At 37.9% G+C, this 19,271-nt stretch overlaps 1 protein-coding gene across 1 annotated transcript in view; it reads left to right on the top strand.

The window, feature by feature from the left end:
• LOC121388111 (guanine nucleotide-binding protein G(s) subunit alpha) overlaps window positions 1-19,271 on the top strand; it is a 79,733-nt gene that overhangs the window by 41,462 nt on the left and 19,000 nt on the right. The window contains exon 5 of the mRNA XM_041519329.1: window positions 2,061-2,158. Coding sequence (XP_041375263.1) covers window positions 2,061-2,158 — 98 coding nt within the window. The remainder of the gene's footprint in view (window positions 1-2,060; window positions 2,159-19,271) is intronic.

The raw sequence follows: 19,271 nt of genomic DNA, 5'->3' as shown, positions 1-19,271 counted from the left end.
TCACAGCAGGTGCCATGGTTGCTCTCCTTGCTTGCTGGTGTGTCCTGAAAATTGGTTTTTGTTGAAGGAAAAAACAAAAATACTTTGTTGACCTACCTACCTGGTTTGCCAAGTGCTGTGCCCTTCCCATACATTCCATAGTGTTCATGTAAGAAACTTGTGTGTTCCATGTTTTTGAGAAAACTTGATAGAAAGGAAGTTGCATTCATATGCCCCTCTTTTAAAGGAAAAGTTTGCCTTGATGCCCCTCCAACTTGCCTTGGTACCCTAATTAGTTATTAAACCGAAGGCAAGACTTGTCATGTCCTCCCAAAATTAAAATTTGACCCCTTGTACCAACATGAAAAAGATCCCTTGCTGCTTTTGCAGTGTATTAACCTGTGTGGCAGCAGTGGGTTTCCTCTAGCATGGCCAAGTGTAGAAATAGTCATATTCAGACACAAAATAACCCCAAGTAGCATGGAAATCACCCAACCCACCTTGTGTAATAGAAATATCCATCCATCTTTCCCAAGGGGCCCTGTTTTCTAATACTTCTACTACATCATTTATGTTTCCACCACTAAATGTATTGCAGGGGAGTGAGAGTGGGGAAGATAATTATACTGTCAGACTTGTCCATGACATCTGCTTGCACCAGCCAGTGCACCACGACTGGTACACCAAAGGCTGTGGTATGTGCTATCCTGTATGGGGGTGGTGCATATAAAAGATCCCTGACTGCTAATCGAAATGAGTAGCCCATGAAGTGGCGACAGCGGGTTTCCTCCCTCAATATCTGTGTGGTCCTTAACCATATGTCCAACGCCATATAACCATAAATAAAATGTGTCGAGTGCATTGTTAAATAAACCATTTCCTTATTTCTTCTTGCACCTGTGTCCCTTAGACAAATTTCCAGATTTTTTAAAAGAACGGAAAAGTTCTCTTATCCAAGATAGCTCTGAATCTGTTACTGTTGACGATCGGCAAAATGCGTGATTGTTTACGCAGAGCATTTTCCATTTGGTTCTGAAAGCTGATCATCTATTTTAAAAGAAAACAAATGAATATTTGAAAATAGGCTGTGTTGCTCAGCTTTGTGATTTTGTCTTAAAGCTCTGTGTCAAACATGTATTGTAGGAGTGTGCCGAGTGCCGGTGGCATTTGGTGTCTGAATTCTTCTCCAGTGTTGAGCTCTCCCAAGACTTGACACTGTCACTGTGCGGAGCAGACGTCCGCAGGTCATAGTGTTTGATGTGCTAATTAGTTTTATGCCAGTGGGAAGTGCGCTCTGGAATACACCCCCGGTTTTTCTTTCAATAATTAACCACAACGTGTATTCTGTTTCTATTTTTGTACATTGTCTTAGCAGTCATCTATCATTGTGTTAGAAATGTTTAGAGATATTTACGTTAGTGATATCATCTCCTAAATCCAACTTGAGGAGCAAGGACTTGGGCAACATGCAGAAATGTTTGTCTTTGTAATTTCAGGACCTTGGTCAAACTTACAAATTAATAGAAGTTTTAATTTTTAAATTTTCTGTTTTTTAAAGAGGTGTTTGGCTCCGTTCACTTTCTTGGTCACACTGAGTAATAGTGTCTACATTAGTTACTCTGTCCTTAGTGGTACAATGCTATAGCTTCTATTAGTCGTTCAAAATACTATTTATACACACCTTAAAATTAACAAAAAGTAAAACAGTATTATTATTATTTCTGATAATTTTACACCCCAAGACCAGTTCCATCTTACTATCTAACTTGGTGTATTAAAATAGTCGTGGTTGAATTCCATTTTAGTTGTCTGTGATTATCACATCCTGGCTGATATATCCCTATCAGTTTTTACTTTGTCAGTTGTCCACCCCCATCCCCCATCTTTGATGGTGTTATTCCCCCACCGCCTTAATTTGTATCATTTTATTCTTAGTAATAAAAGACCACCGTGCATAATATTATGTAAGCATTATGTGTGTTTGTCCATTCTGTATATTGTACATGACCTGGTTTAAAAAAAACATGAATCAATTATTTTGTTGTTACAGTGAATAATATTTTTATCTTTACTATTTTCAGATATTTTATGAACATACGGAACTTTTGTGGAAAGACAAAGGAGTACAAAAATGTTATGAACGATCAAATGAATACCAACTCATTGATTGTGCACAGTAGTAAGTACCATTTCTTTATTTTCACCTTGGCTGTCTAAGGGTTTTTGTGTGTTTTTTGTTTCGTTTTTTTAGCAATATTCATGTATTAGATTTGTATGCTTCCATAAACACAAAATTGTATTATGCAATGTATCACCAAATAACATAATTACTGCCAATTTTATAGATTTTTTAACAATTTGCATATTCCTAATGAGATAAAATTGTTTTTCTTTCATTATTCTTGCTTTTTGATGTAATTATACCATTTCCTTTTGGGAAAAGTACATACATTGTACGTGGAGGTCTAATGATTACGGTATTGGCTCTCATTCCAAAAATCAATCATGTCATTGACATTGATGAGAGCTGCTGTCGATGAAATCCATGTCACGTTGCCGGCAGATACAATAAGCGGAACAGAGTGAAAATGTTACATTCAGAAAGGGTGGGGGTTTTTTAAAAATAAATATTAAAGAGCTCTTTTTTCTTAGTTTCCTTACAGGGACCCTTTAAACTAGATAACCTTCATGTATTTAGTTTCCAAAGCTCACCCTGTTCATTGCCAAATTAGCTAATTTTCAGACAAAATGGCTACATCATTTAGGCTTTGGTTAATAAAATAGCTAAGACTGGAATACTGGCTGTAACTCGTAGTAATCTTTAGTTTCCTACAATTCTACTGTGTAAAATGATGCTCACATTGGTGAAATGTTTTGTGATCTAATGGATTGAATTGGCAAAGATCATTCTTCAGTCTGAAAATCTTTTATTATTCCGTGCATGTTTGCACTGCTGAAGTCATCAAGCTGGGATGCTGTAAGCTGCAGAAGAATGTTTTCCGTTTAAGTGTAACAGTAGTAAACATATTTATAGAGAATTTATTTGAGTACAAATTGAGTTTGTCGTAGAAATGATTTCTGTAAGGAACAGAAACATTATTTTCATTTAGTGCTTGACAAGACAGTATTACAAATATATTCATTTCCTACTGTATTCCTAATGAAACATGACAGCATTTTCCATACGTTTTGAAAGTAGGTGGTCCAGTATAGACTTGGAACAGGTTTTTATATCCTAGCTTGACAAATTATTTACAAATTGTTTTATTGTGAAAAAAGGAAGAACCAGCCCAAAAGGATATATATGAAGTGGTTATATGGGCCCTTTCCTAGGGGAGAAAAAAAGCATGTTATGAGTTGTGTATAGGAAAAGTGCATACGTGTACATCTTTTCTGCTAATGAGAATAGCCTATATGGCATCTATAGGCTTCTTCTCTTAAATGCCAAGCTGGGTTGGTCGATGGGTAGTCTAGACTGATATGGACCAAGGATGAGGTAACTCTAATAGACCACAGTATCATGCATCGACGGCTGTTATGACTAGAAACAAAATAAACAAAATAATGTTTAAGCAAAACAGTTTGGGTTTTTTTTATTCAGTTTTCCTTTTTGGGCTTGTAAAGCAAAAAATGTTGGATGTTGCATTTCAAATTTTATAAGCCCTCCATTTTTAAAAGATCTAGCAAACTGTTTAATAATTGTTTGAGCAGAAACCTTTGTGTTAAATTGATATAAACTATTGACCATTTTTCATTAATCTTTAACATAATCTGATGAACATGCTACTATGAAACAGTAAAACCCCTTGAAACCGGAACTTCTGGTAACCGGAATTCCTTTAAAACTGGAAATTGTTCATGGTCCCTTTTTAAATATCAACACAGAACAGAATCTCTCTAAAGTTGATACTCCATAAAACAGGACTTATTACTTGGTCCGTGGATGTCCGGTTTATATGGTGTTCCACTGTATACTCATTCAGTGGGTGCTGTATATTGAGGTCACAGTTTCTGCCTCTTCGAACAATATGACTTAGCATGGATCATTATTAATCGTTTGGTTTACCAGCGAATGCCAGTTCTTTTTTCCAGACAGTGAACATTTTAAATAGCAGATCACATTGACCCACAAGGGCTATAAGCATTTATATTGGGCATTCTTTGACCAGTCCTGGCACTGCGCAGCTACTGGCACAAGCAACAGACATTCCCCTTGCCGGCGAGCATTGACACTGCTGAAAAGATGCTGGCAAGACGCCACCATTTCCTTTGAAGCGTTTGTCTGCGTGTTCAGCTCTGTAATAAGATTGTTCCATTCATGGAAATTCTAAAGCAACAATGAATTAAGAGGATTTACTTTTGAACACTGAAGCAGAAAACATTTAATGGTGTTTTTTTTATTCCTGGAGCAACCCCCTTTTAAAAGTTGAATGTTTGTCACTTCAGGGAGGAAAAAAAGAAGAGTAATTTATTGTAAGTGCTGGGAAAAGAAGGAATAATTGTTTCATGGCACCTCAACACATTTGTCTACTAGTAATCAAAGGCTGTTGGAGAGGACTTCCGATTTGTCCCTTCCGATTAATTCTAGTAGTATGGTATATTTCCTCACAGATACGATAGCACATGTCATGGTCCTTACTGCAAACATATAGGGCTTAAAATAGTGACCTACAGTTAATTTTTTAGACATAGCATTTGAAATAGAAATTCACCTCCTAAAACCACCCAAAAAAATCACAGGTCGTTTTTCAAGATAAAGATGTTAAGAAACAATGGTCACACTATTCCAAATCAACCTTTCACCACATGCCATCTTATTTCTAGCAGGCAGGGTTTCTGCCAGAGGGTAAAGTGGGTATGGCACCATACCCAAACATTTTGGCAGATTTCTAATTTTTTTTACGTTAACCTCTGGACAAAATTAATTACTCTTATCATTACTGTATGATTTCCTTAATCCTAACCCTAAACTTAACCCATTTTCTTTCTGGGGGAGGTCTCTTATACCCCCTGTTGACTGTGGTTGCATTCAATTCCATTATACCATACCCAAAAATGTTCTCTGGCAGAAACACTGGCAGGCCATATGGGTGTTTTTTAGCAGGATATGTATTTCTTTTGGCTTGCTATTTTTACTTCCTATTTCGAGCCCTGACATGTCATGGGCAAGGTGATTGTAATGGGAAAATAATTTAATGGGTGTCTACCAGGAGGTTGATTCTCTGACCCGTTGAGTCATTTTGAGTGCACTGTAATATAGTACATGACATCACAGTAAACTTGGCTAGCAACTCATGATTTCTTAAACACTGCTCACTAACTCCTAGGACTTGATTGTTGTGTGGGCTCCATCTAATTCTGCACTTTACTCTAAAACACACCATCTGCACCTGTCGTCATTTGGTGAAACAGGCAAGAACATTCCAGCTAGTCACTTGTGCCTGGTAGCCTCTGTTGCTGGTTTGCATACAGGGGCGGGACATAGCCCAGTGGTAAAACACTTGTTTGATGCACAGTCAGTTTGGGATCCATCCCCGTTGGTGGGTCCATTGGGCTATTTCTTGTTCCAGCCAGTGCATCTCAACTGGTATATCAAAGACCATGGTATGTGCTATCCTGTCTGAAATGGTGCAGATCCCTTGCTGCTAATGGAAAAAAGGTAGCAGGTTTCCTCCCTAGAACTATGTCAATAATTAGTAAATCAGTGTGCTCTAGTGGTGTCATTAATCAAAACAAACTTAACTTTATATCAGATGTAGCGTATTACAGGGTCAAAATTTGAAAGTATCAACATCTTTCAAAAATGCATCTGCAAGGCTCAAAATTGACCTGGAGCTGGCAGTAAACACCATTCGTATTGCATTCATAATATGTATGCTTTCTGATTAACCGTCTCACAAGCAGGTTTTGCTTTCCATCTTATTTTTAACAGTGTGTCAAATATATCCTGGATATATTCCTCAATTTCAGCAGTGATAATATGCATGCGGATCATTTATATAATCTTTTAACCATATTTGTCTTCGGCATTGTTGACAAAGATTACACTACAAGTCTAATAAGAAGATCATTTGAGACTAATTTTTAGAGCTGCTTCTCAGTTTATAGATTTTACTTCCAAATAAAAATTTAAAAAGTGTATATTGCTTACCAATCCACAAAATGAATTTTGAGGCTTGCATCAACAAGTTGGGGGGGGGGGGGGGGGGCAGCCAGAGGTTATGAAGTTGGATTTGAGCTTGTTAAGGCTCATCCATTGGCATGACATCAGCTCTGGGGCCTAATTCACTAAACTCTTGCAGTGCAGTGCTAAAAGACTTGCAAAGAGAATGCTTTGTTGTCTAGCAGAGCCTAAGAGAGCTTTGTGAATTAGGCCCCTGGTTTCTTGGGTGGTGTAGGCACCACCACCATCACCACCACCATCACCATCACCACCACCACCACCACCACCATTATTGGAGTTGAGAAATTTAAACACCACCAATGAAAAAACCCAAAAACAAACTATTAATGAAATGAAGCTGAAATCTGCACAAGACAGTTACATTTTCATACCCATGTATTGCTGTTAGAGACTGTAGGATGACCATTGTCCAAGATATTACATCCATCTTACTAATCTTCAGGAGGACTCCCATATTTCATTTCATTTATAATTATTTGCATGGCTCACCCTGTCTGTTGTCAAATTATCCAATTGCTAATTTTTGTACAAAGTGGCTACAAGATTTAGTCTTAAAATTTGGCTAATAAAATATGCCTTAAATTAATCTCATTTTAATAATTTTCAAAAACACCCAAAACCCTCAAATAACTGAAAACCCAAATATTGTTCCAATGTGAGCTCTGTGTTTTAGTGCTTATATCCAATTTAAGTTCAAGCACGCTTTCCAGGGCACACACCTCAGCTATATGGACTGTCTGTTGTTGGTTAGTTGTTAGTGAGAAAGAAATTGGTGTAGTGTCCTTACACCAGTTGTTAAAACTCTCTGTGGGTGTGTGGGTGGGAGCCAGTACAGAGAGGTAAACCCTGCCAGTCTGAAGACTGATGGCTTAACCAGGACACTACTGACACGGAGGTCTGTTTTCACTTTCCAATACTGGCTTAACTAATCTCAAAAACAAGCCCTTCCATAATGTGAGACTGTAGGGAAATTATAATTCATTGACCCTTTCTGTAATATTTATTTCAACTACTTGTATTTTGATGTACATAGACACATTTATTTACTGTAAATCGAATAATATTGTGATGATGTTGTTGTTGTGTGGGGGGGGGGGGGGGGGGGGGGGCTTGTTTGCGATATGTAAAGTTAATTAAAAAGCAAAATTAGCTTTAAGAAACTCTAACCTGGAAAATATTGCATGTTTATAAATTTTATGATTTGACGTTTGACGCAAACAATGAGAAATATATATACACACATTTAGTATGCTGTATGAGACACATTTATAAGCCACAGTTTATATTATCAACGTTTGTAAGCCACAGTTTATATCAACATTTGGAAGCCACAGGTTATATCATCAACATTTGGAAGCCAGTTTATATCATCAATGGGTGTAAGCCAGTTCATATCATCAATGTTTGTAAGCCACAGTTTATATCATCAACATTTGTAAGCCACAGTTTATATCATCAACGTTTGTAAGCCACAATTTATATCATCAACGTTTGTAAGCCACAATTTATATCATCGTTTGTAAGCCGCAGTTCATATCATCAATGTTTGCAAACCAGTTTATATCATCGACATATGTAAGCCACAGTTCATATCAACATTTGTAAGCCACAGTTTATATCATCAACGTTTGTAAGCCACAATTTATATCATCGTTTGTAAGCCACAGTTTATATCATCAAGGGTTGTAAGCCACAATTTATATCATCAGTGTTTGTAAGCCACAATTTATATCATCGTTTGTAAGCCACAGTGTATATCATCAAGAGTTGTAAGCCACAGTGTATATCATCATTACTATGGGATGAACCTAAAGTTTTGTATTACAGGTGAAGAGAGCAACATTATTTAGATGAAATGGATCATGGTCAACCATTTAACTATTAGTTAGTTGACTTCACGTACATTAATTTCTACTATCTAGTCTGTTTCAGCTATGTTTAATATCAGCGCTCACCCTGTGTATGGTCAAATTAGCCGAATATTTCATATACTAACAACATTTAATAATTTTCAAAGAAATACTTGACATACATATCCAGAATTTTTTTCCAGTGTGAGCCCTGAATATAGGAAAGATTTGTAATGTACACGTTGGATTTGAGCTGGCTGGTACTGGGATATGAACCTAGCATCTTCTGTACTGTTTGACATCCATTGATTTAAGCACTGAACTATTGAAGTCAGTCTTGAACTTTGTAGCTTGTATTTATATTTGATTTTGATTTCAACATGCGTTCAAACTAGTTGACCAAAAACTTGTCCATTGACCCCACTTGTAACATTTTTAAAAATGCACCATATTATAAAAGCTGCTTCTTTTAAATCATAATATAGAATCCTTTCTTTTGGTTCATTTTGAAAGTGATTTTTGTTGATACTGTATTTACAGAGCTAATACTGTAAAAGTACATGTATGTCTGTTGGAACAAGGCCATGCACTGACAAACTGACAAGCATTTTCCCTTGTATTTCTACAAGGAAGTATTTGTATGAGAGCAGCACATTGAGCCAATTTTTCTGCACTAGAGAGACACGTTACAGGCAGGCCCAGTGGATCCAGTTTACCTTTACCAGTGTGTTTCCCTGTGCCACAGTCCGTCTGCTGATACACACATCCCAGACGTGTCTTGTGCAGGCAGGAGGTTTGCCACCAGCCAGGACATTTTGGGTCACATTCACTGATTTAGTAACAGTCAACTATATGGAGGCTAAAAATAGCCGCTGATTGAGTTACAGATATACATTAGCAGGCAGAGCTGTGAAACAGATGTAACTGGAGGGGCTGTGTCAAGAATCAATACTGCCGGGCTGGCTGGCTGGCTCTCTCCGTGGACTGGTTGGATGTGAACAGACTTGCTCTGCTGCTGCTGGCCGGCAGAAATCACGTGAACGATGATTATTCAGCTCCGGCTTGTATACAAATCTAAAACAGCCGGGTTGACCTTTCTTTAAAGTACATTGACTGCTTTTTAGGATGGGACAGAGGTGTGCATGTACATGGGGCTTTTTAATTCACAGGACACTGATTCTTTGAAGGATCTTAGTTTTTAAGCAGTCTGGAATTTAATAGGCTGTTCTATTTATTTATTTATTTATTTATTTTTGCAAACAGCTCCTTTCTTGAATGATCAGTTTTGTTGAATTAAATGTTTCTTGCTGTCCTGAACTCCTGGGCCCTGTTTTACAAAGCGATCTTAGCCCTAAGATCACCGTAAGTGCATAACAACCATATACACTTACGGTGAACTTAGTGTTAAGACTGCTTAATAAAACGGGGACTCTGGTTTTGTACTTAGCTCAACAATACATTTTATGTGATAGAGCTGATTATCACTACTGATTTGTATATCAATAATCAGAACTTGTGGATTGATTATTTATCAATTACAATCGCTTTTACTTTCACATGCTGGCCATGTACAGTTTAAATGGAGCGAACATAATGTTGCAGGGGTCAAAATTGGCTCAAAAGTCCTGCCAGACATTTGGTCTGGCATACAACAAATTCTGTCCCCCCCAAACATACTAAACCAAACATGATTCTATATTTTGAATTTAATAATCCAGAGACATGAAGAAAAGTAACTTATTTATATTATGATAATACATTGATTTCCATAGAACTAGTCTTATCTAAAATAAGTGGGCATGCATGTGCACACAGATTTTCCAGGTAATTTTTCAAGAGACCGCGATGCACGCATGATTATCACATCAGACATCTACTATTTAGCTTGTGATTCTGTTGTATTTTCATTCCATAATACGTACATCTGAGGTCCTAATTTTTCACACACTATAAACTACATGTAAGTCGTCTTCTCACCCCGTTCCCCTTTTTTCCAGCAGGCCATATGTTTTTCTTAGCAGGACAGACATGTATTTGAAGCAAATAAAAACAGCAGGCAATATTTTTATTCCTATTTGGAGCCCTGGTATACAAAAAATGGCCTCCCACCCCTGCCATGTGGCCAGTTCTGGAACAGTCCCTACAAATATGTTCTATTTAGCTTGCACGTAAATATAGACTTTTAGCCTTGGATAGTTCTGTTAAAATATCTTCCCGAGATAAAGGTATTTTTAGCCGCTATGCTATTGTTTTTGCATGACAGAAATAAATGATTTTTTTTTTTTTTTTTGCCACTGAACCCTGCAGCAGGAAGAAGCTCATTCGAAATAGACCTGTAATTTTCACTGCTGTAACTGCAGTAGTGGTAGCTAATGGTTTTGGGAGGGGGAATGCAAGGACTAGGGAAGGAGGTACATGTATGGAAAGTAGAAGAAATGGCAGAATCATATCTGGAGTGTAGGGGTGCAGCTCAAGCCAGATTGTTTTTTTCTTTATTAGTCCCCTACCAGTCCAACCTTGAGTGACCTATAGGTTTCACCTCCATGCGTCTGTCTTGTCTGTCCGTGTGCCCGTCCATCTGTCCCACATATAGTTTTGCAGATAGTTTTTGAGCTAAATGTTTGTGTATAGCTTTATCATGTACTGTTATAGATCAAGTTTGACTTACATGGCAATTTACCCATTTTTCACAGTTATGGCACTTGAACTTAGGGGATAAGAAATTGGGGGGGGGGGGGGGGGGCAGCACAGGCCTCCTTGACACTCTCCATACATCCATCCACACCCACTCCCCCTCCCCCATTCATACAAGCCTGAATGATACAAGGACCAGAAAGGTGGTTTTCAGAAAGGACAGGGTGAACAAACAGCAAATACCTGTATATACATGTCCAAACCTTCTCGAGTGGCTACCTTTAATAAGCAGTCTTCTGTCTAATCCACACTACTATTTTCCAAATCACCCAAGAGCTGTTCCACATTCGATCACATTTGGGGAGCTGGAATGCAGATTACGGGGTATGCTCATTTGGCTCGTTCTAGAAATCGGAATCCTAAATGAGCGACACAGAATTCATTTTTGACTGGATTCCAACAATTCCCGACCTGGAGGTGGTGTGAGCAGAATAAAAAGATGGCGGATGTTAGTGTACACATGTGTAAATGCAATGTTATATGCACAGTTTATGGAGATATTTTCTCCAACCAACATATACGGTTTCTGTTCCTGTTTTGTTTGATTAATGGAATTTCTAGCATCATATTCACAGAATTTATGCACTTCCATAGTTAAAAAATGAATTTTTTGGGATGGTGAGTATATAAAAATATAGCAAACCCCACCCCCCAGTTCTCGCTTAGCCCTAACACTGGGTATATTAACCTTATTAAAAAGACTCAGAAGAAAGTTACTGCGAACAGGCCTCAGTAGTGTAGTTGTTACGCCATCGGACTCGAGGCTGGTAGGTACTGAATTCGCCTCCCAGTACCGGTTTCCACTCAGAGCGAGTTTAATGACTCAGTGCACTCCTTACTCTGACCCCTCTCTCACTAACCACTAACCCATTGTCCTGGCAGACAGTCCAGATAGCTGAGGTGTTTGTCCAGGACAGTATGCTTTAAGCTTAATTAGATATAAATGAACGAATGAAATAGCTTTGGTCTCTGCATGTTGGGGAACATTTTGTTTTCCTAATTTTGATTAGAGACATTTTTATGGTCGGTTGAAAATTGATTAGCAACTACTATTTAATTTTTGTCAGTTGTGTAGCGATCTCTGAAATTTTCGAATTGCAACACAATACTGATCATGTGCATCTACTGTTGTGTGCTGGGTGGGTAAAAGGGTAGACAGAAATCACTTTTCAAATGCACACTGTGGATTATTGGGTTACTGAGAATTTCATTTCAACTTATTTTCGTGCTTATATCCAATTAAGGTTCAAGCACACTGTCCTGGGCACACCTCAGCTATCTGGGCTGGCTGTCCAGGACAGTGGGTTAGTTGGTTAGTGGTTCGTGAAAGAGAAGAGGGTGTAGTGGCCTTACACCTTGCCCATTGAGCCCTTAATAACTCGCTCTGGGTTGGAGCCGGTACCAGGCTGTGAATCCTGTGCCTACCAGCCTGTAGTCCTGTTGCTTAACAACTGTGCCACCGAGGCCGGTTACTGTGAATTAATAATTAACCAGTCTTATACAGCAGTTTTGACAATTCTGATTGACTGGTTCTGTGATGATCTTTATGGAAACTCGTCGCCACTGTGTGCCACAAGACAAATTTTAAATATTTACTCATCGCATTTGCCATTTTGAAATGTCAAAAAATGGATGTATTGTTCAGTGTAATTCATTTGTAATATTTACAGTGAAATATTTAAGGACTCCTAAAAGAACAATCTGAAAATGGCTTTGAGCCATGTGATCCAAAGCAGTCTACACATAAACCTGATAGTAACACAGTAACATGATCTTCTGTGCTTGGTAACAGTAAATTAAAGTGTGTTTTTCTTGATAACGGCACCGCTTGGGTGTTTATCCCCTTGTTCAAAATAATACCTAAAATGTGTGTACTCTTCAGGACCGTGGCTTGTTATAATGATGATGTACACTGCATGTAGATGCATAAAGTGTTGTAGTGTGACCCACTTCGTTTGCCTTTGGATCCTGTGAGCTGTAGTGTGCACAGATATCCCACCAAGATGGTTATGTATTTATAGCTGTATAGTAGCCTCAAAATAGACTCCCATGAGGCCAACCCACAAACATCCTCAGTGAATTTTGTAGTATGGTTCACCAGTTGGGTTTTTTTTTTTTTTTTTCCCCTCTCTCTGCAAAGGGCCGTTCAGAAGTGGTCATTGTGAAATTGTCCAAGCAGAATAGACTAGCTTCCATAAGAACAACACAAAAATCTTTGAGTTTTGTAATTTGCTATAAAGAAGCATACAGAGCTTGAAGTGGTGGCTTGCACCAAACAGAAAGCAGTCCATTATTTAGACCTAGCCTTTGAAATAGATATTCACCTGCTATTCACCAAAATTGTAGGTCCCTTTACCCTATATGCTGTTTCATTTCCAGCAGGCCATATATTTTTCTCAACAGGATATAATTCTTTTGGCTTTCTATTTAAACACAAAATAGCAACAGGTCATGTTTTAGTATTTTTACTTCCTATTTCGAGGGGCGAGACGTAGCCCAGTGGTAAAGCGCTCGCTTGGTGCATGGTCGATTTGGGATCGATCCCCGTCAGTGCTATTTCTCGCTCCAGCCAGTACACAACAACTGGTACATCAAAGGCCTTGGCATGTGCTATTCTGTCTATGGGATGGTGCATATAAAAGATCCTATCCTGCTAATTGAAAAGAGTAGCCCATGAAGTGGCGGCAGCAGGTTTCCTCTGTCAATATCTGTGTGGTCCGTAACCATATGTCTGACGCCATAGAACCGTAAATGAAATGTGTTGAGTGCATTGTTAAATAAAACATTTCCTTCCTTCCTACTTCTAGCTCTGGCATAGTGATAAAAGAATGAGTAAAACATGCACAATGTTAGAATAATAGTTTCTGCAATGTCACTCCAGTTCGTGGCTGACATTATATATTACAGCATGCAGCTAAAAGACTCATAATTGCACTTACTACCTTGAATAATTTTTGATGTACTTGTAGGCAAATATTAAAAAACTAAAACAAAAAATTCGAAAACAAAATGACAAGATGCATTTAAAAAGTGTTAGACATGAAGAAGCAAACCGATTTAAGTTCCCCAAAGCACACTATGCATTATTTTGAATTAATTCATTGATCATTGACAGGCCTCATATTTGTCAAATTAAAGGGCAAGGCCCTTTGGCTTAGACTGATTATGATTGAGTATGACGGCCAATTAGTAACATGCTGAATTAGGCACAGCCAGTTTGGCCATGAGACTGTTTAATTTTCAGGGCACTGGGGCATATAACCACAGCATTGTGACAATTTGTTGCATGGCCGCCATTAAATTTCGAGTCCTGCATTTGATCATATGGTGCAAAGTTGCAAACTGGTGACAGTGTAGCTAGCATTTTTTTATTTTTTTTGACAGTCACAGCATGTGGCTTATAAGCAACTCTGGCCAGTGCACCACGACTGGTATATCACAGGCGGTGGTATGTGCTATCCTGTCTCTGGGAAAGTGCATTAAAAAAATCCCTTGCTTCATTAGAATTTTTTTTAGTGGGTTTCCTGTGATGACTATATGTCAAAATTACCAAATGTTTGACATCCAATAGCCGATGATTAGGCCAAGTAAAAAAAATTGTTTGGTTCCTGTTACATGCCAAAAACAAATAGGGTAGGTAGGTAGGGAAAACTTTTTTTTTTTTTTTTTTTTCCCCCCCCCCCCCCCCCCCCCATTTTCGAGCTAATATTTCCTGAATAGTATAGCAGATTAATATATTAAAAGCTCTTTCTTTGTGTTACAGTGCAACTGACAATACATACTCTAATGAGAATCATTAATTATTTTCTATAAAAAAAACCCATGTCGTAACCTAGTCAAACCACAATCGGTATTAATGTAAACACCACCCAAGTCTAATACTACACGGTAAGGATATAAACTACGATAACACTAAAATAACACTATAATTTGTTCATTGGAAAAAAGTTTTAATATCAAAGGTCTGATCCACAACATGGTTACACCCCCTCACAACTACAGCAACAACACTGATCTTCCCGGCCTATTTCATTGCCAGTATTGCAGTAACAAAATGTACATCATGAACACAACGAAGATGTCAATAAAAAATTAATAAAATAAGTTAACAAAAAGATCTCCATACTAACTATCCTCATAGCAGAGATATCAAAAGAAAACAACTATTTTCAGGAAAACAGTTTCCCTTTTGGTCGTCCATAAGGACACTGCACAGTATCTTTGCACTGTTGACAAAGAGGTAAAACAGGTTTGTATTTTTGCTTTTAAAGGTCTGATCCACAACATGGTTACACCCCCTCACAACTACAGCACTGCAGACGCTATTAAATGTGAAAAGAGTTGTCATTTCTTAAGGTTTTGGGTACTACCAGTTCATTTCAAATGCCATGGATACCAATATTTAATAATAAATACAGGGGTTATTTGTCAAAAAATGCAAAATATTGATAGAGTTGATGTCTAAATATTTAATATTTAAGTAATCTTTTCAGCATAATCGGCTATTTTCATGTTTACTCTTTATGTTTAACATTGAATCGTAACTCGGTATTTCTAGAAGTTCGATTACGTTTTAGGGAATTCCCCTACCAAAATAGACTGGAAATTTGTATCATTCTGCTTTTTAACAGTAAACTAGCGTAACATTTTGAAGATTGGATTCACAAGTTCCGAGTAGTTCCGAATGAGTACGAGAACACGTCCGAGAGCATGTGGTGTCAATGGCGTCTTCCATTTACAGAGTAGAATGTCAAAAATGAGCTCATTCAAATCAAATAATATTACACATGTATTTAAATCAATTTCAAATGAAACGACATTCAAGGAATCGGAACACCTCGTCACATTCCGCTACGCTTATATTTCGTGGAAATGTACGAGGAGTTCCAAATGGCTCTCGGAAGCTTTTCATTTGGAACTCTTCAGAAGTAAAATTACGCGAAGTGTTCCGGGTCTTCTGGTAACGAGATCTTGGACTGACAGATCTCGTGGCATCTCTCTGCAGTTGTTGTTTTTAGAGTCGACGAAAATTAGGATTAATATTAATGGATTATTAAATAAAACAGGTGGGAAAAAAAAGGGTGGGGAAAAGGTTAAAAAAAGTTTAGGGTCGGCACCAAAAATTTAGGGACGGTCGGGTAACCGGAACCAAACCATTTTTTTTACTACGCCTTAATGAATCAGTGTGCTCTAGTGATGTCGTTAAACAAACCAAACTTTTTTTATATAAGCAATTAACTCTGATTTCATGTGAAGTGGATTTCTTTGCTTTTATGCAGTTACGATTCAAGCATTCTGTCCCGGACACACTACCTCGGCCATCTGGGCATTCTATTCAGGATAGTAGGTTAGCGGTTAGTGAGAGAGAACATGGTGCAGTAGTGTTGCCATTAATCGGTTAAAACTCACTATGGGTGGGAGATGGTACTGGGATGTGAACCCAGTACCTACCAGCCGTATGTATAATGATAGCCTAATCACTACACCACTTAGGCCTGTCTCTTGATTTTCGTCGGTGTCTTCTTTGTTATACATATTTCCCCCACAGATAAGTGAGCACATATTACAGCTTTTAACACAGGATACCATCTGGATGAGGGAGAAAGCCCCAGTGGGTCTTGACAAGGGTGATTGATACTACAACTCAGTAATACAACCTATTAATTAAATCTCAGATTCAAGTAATCCTCTTGTTTTCTTCTACCAGTGGAATGTCCTTCGAGCTTCTGCTGCATATTCATAGTAATAGGTGGTGGTGGTTTTTGTTGGGTTTGGTGTTGTTGTTGTTGTTTTTTGTGGGGGAGGGGGTCGTTTTTCTTCTCTATTTTTTTCCTTTTTTAAAAATCTTATTGAATAAGTACACATTGGGCAGGCCCCAGATGTTGAGTTGAGTCTCGTGTAGTTTGTCAAAACATGGAACATAAAAATAATTACAGGTAATTAGCTCAGCGATAAGAAACTGGGAATGCATAGATGTGACGAGAGTAATGGTGGGCAAGATAGGTTTTTAGATGAATTAGCATGAACTGTAATGCGATAGGGGATGCATAAAATGTTGTTGTCACAGCTACACGCAAGTAGAGGATATCAATATGGGGTACATCAGAAATGATTTTGATTTTATAAGTACATTAAATATTCCATTGCCACTTAATAGGCTAATGGCCATCTTCCATACTCTTTTAATGTACATACAGCTGATGCTTTTCCTGACTAATAGTAATATGTGTGTACTACCTTGGTAATACTGGGTATTTTATGAGAGAGTACCCATACTCAATGTGCATATCAGTGTATTGGATGTTGGGTGTGTCATTGGGAAAAGTAGTGCATGGTGTTTTGTTTTAAGAACTTTTTAATGTAAACTTGCTATTGAAATGTTTTTGTTTGATAACTGAATATATCTGTCAGAATCTTTAGAAAAATAATATATTATGGGGAAATAACCCTGCTCTTACAGAATTAGTTAATGAACAAGTTGGTATGAAGTGTATTTCATCTTCAAATGAATGTGTGCTCAGTGTGTAAATTAGTGTGTAATATAAAATCATACACATGGCAGTTTTATTTCAGTTACGAAATTTGACAGCTAATAAATTCTGGTGATGGGGGAAGGGAGTAGAATTAATAAAATATTTATTTTTTTAACAGTTTTTTTCTTAGTGTATCAGGGTAATATAACATAGGAGAACCTCCCCCACCCCGCCATGACCCACTGTATTATTCCCATGAGGGGGAAAAACTGCAAAAACGTTGTTTTGTTTTTTTAACTTTAAATTTTTTGTTTATTATTATTGTTATTAGTGATAGTAGTAGTACTGGTGTTAATATTTGTAAACTGTTTACACAAATTTGTAAGTAATGCAGTATCTGATACTTTTTAAAATTAACGTATTTAAAAAAACAAAACAAAAAAGCCACCTAATTTCATTGAAACATTATGCTTTATACACTAAGGGTTATTTTGTCGAGAATATTTCCACGAAACAGGAAATACACAATTGCTGGATGTGGTGAAAACTAAAAATAACAATGATGATCCACTGGGCTCACACATCTGACCCCAGTATAAACATGTTTTAGCTGGGTTTTGAAAGAGCCCCTCCCTCAGGAAGTCCTCCAAATCCTCTACACAATCAAGCGGTAAGATTATTCAAGTGATGACCACTTCCGATCTTGAATAAATTTCCTACAAGCTGTCTTTATTTCTGACATGGATGTTTTGCCTGGTATGACAGATTCGGCCAAGTTTACCAAGTTTACCGTGGATATTTTGACTAGCACGACAAGATTCGGCCAAGTTTACTCACCAGGAGCTATATTTAGCCACTTTTCGAATGATGTGTGGCTATATTTAGGCTGCTTTAAGTGCAGCTGTTTGCTAGGGTGATTTTCAGAGTGTTGGCTAAACATTGGACAGGTACATGTTGTTGTTGGCCTGGATAGCCATGGCCCCGGTAGAGCAAACAACCAATGGTTACGGAGTTGTGACATTAGTTTGGCAAACACTCGTAATTCCAACCTCTCCAAGTACCATGTGTATTTCCATTGAGCACAGCTTAACAACAAGTACATCCTAATGATGCTTTAATGTTTTTTGGTTGTGTTTTTTTAATGTAAATTTAACTTTTTTTGTGTTCAAGGTCATATAATAGTTTTGCTTACACAGACAGAGAATCATTTATATAAATGCATTCAAAACACTCTTTATAATAAACATGGGGTTTTTTTTGGTTTGTTTTTTAAATCAGACTATCTTTTCTTGGGTGGGGTGGGACGTGGCCTAGTGGTAAAGTGCTCGCCTGATGCACAGTCTCTATAGGATCGATCCCTGTTGGGTCCATTGGGCTATTTCTTGTTCCAGCCAATGCAGCACGACTAGTATATCAAAGGCCATGGTATATTATATATACTATCCTGCATGGTGCATATAAAAGATCCTTTCTATTAATGGAAAAATATAGTGGGTTTCCTCGTTAAGACAATATGTCAAAATGACCTGGAAATGGTTGATAACCAACAGCCGATGATGAATAAATCAGTGTGCTCCAGTGGTGGTGTTAAATAAAAACAAACTTTTAAACTCTTGTTTTGATGTAAAAGATAAATCACAGACTTTTATTGTCTTATTCCTCCCACCCACCTCTCGCCGGTTCACTCCCAGCTTGTGTGCGTATGCCATAACATTACCGAAGGAGGTAGCTTTTAACAGCAGTTTGTATTTACAGTATTGTAGACTAGAGTTTGAGTATTGATCAAGGCATCCTGTGATGTGCAGGTTCTAGGATTCGAGTATAAACAGAAACCCGGAGATCCTCCTCCCGACTGGTTTATCTATTTGGTCCCAGGCCTGGATCGAGCCAGCTAACTTTAGCAGGCAGCTGACTCACAGGTCTATTTTTAACAAAACACCAATAAACAGGTCGGAAATAACCAAATACATTGTACCTGCACTGTTTGACAGTTGTCCTCGTTTCTCCGGTGAACTCCCGGTCAGCCCGGGCTATTAACAAACGGAGGATATTTGCCATTATTGGATTACTTCCCTTTGGGCTCCATGATGG

The sequence above is a fragment of the Gigantopelta aegis genome, chromosome 14, assembly GCF_016097555.1.
Source record: "Gigantopelta aegis isolate Gae_Host chromosome 14, Gae_host_genome, whole genome shotgun sequence".
Taxonomy (NCBI): Eukaryota; Metazoa; Mollusca; class Gastropoda; order Neomphalida; family Peltospiridae; genus Gigantopelta; species Gigantopelta aegis.
Note: the sequence above shows the minus strand (reverse complement) of the source record. Positions and strands in the feature narration are given on the sequence as shown.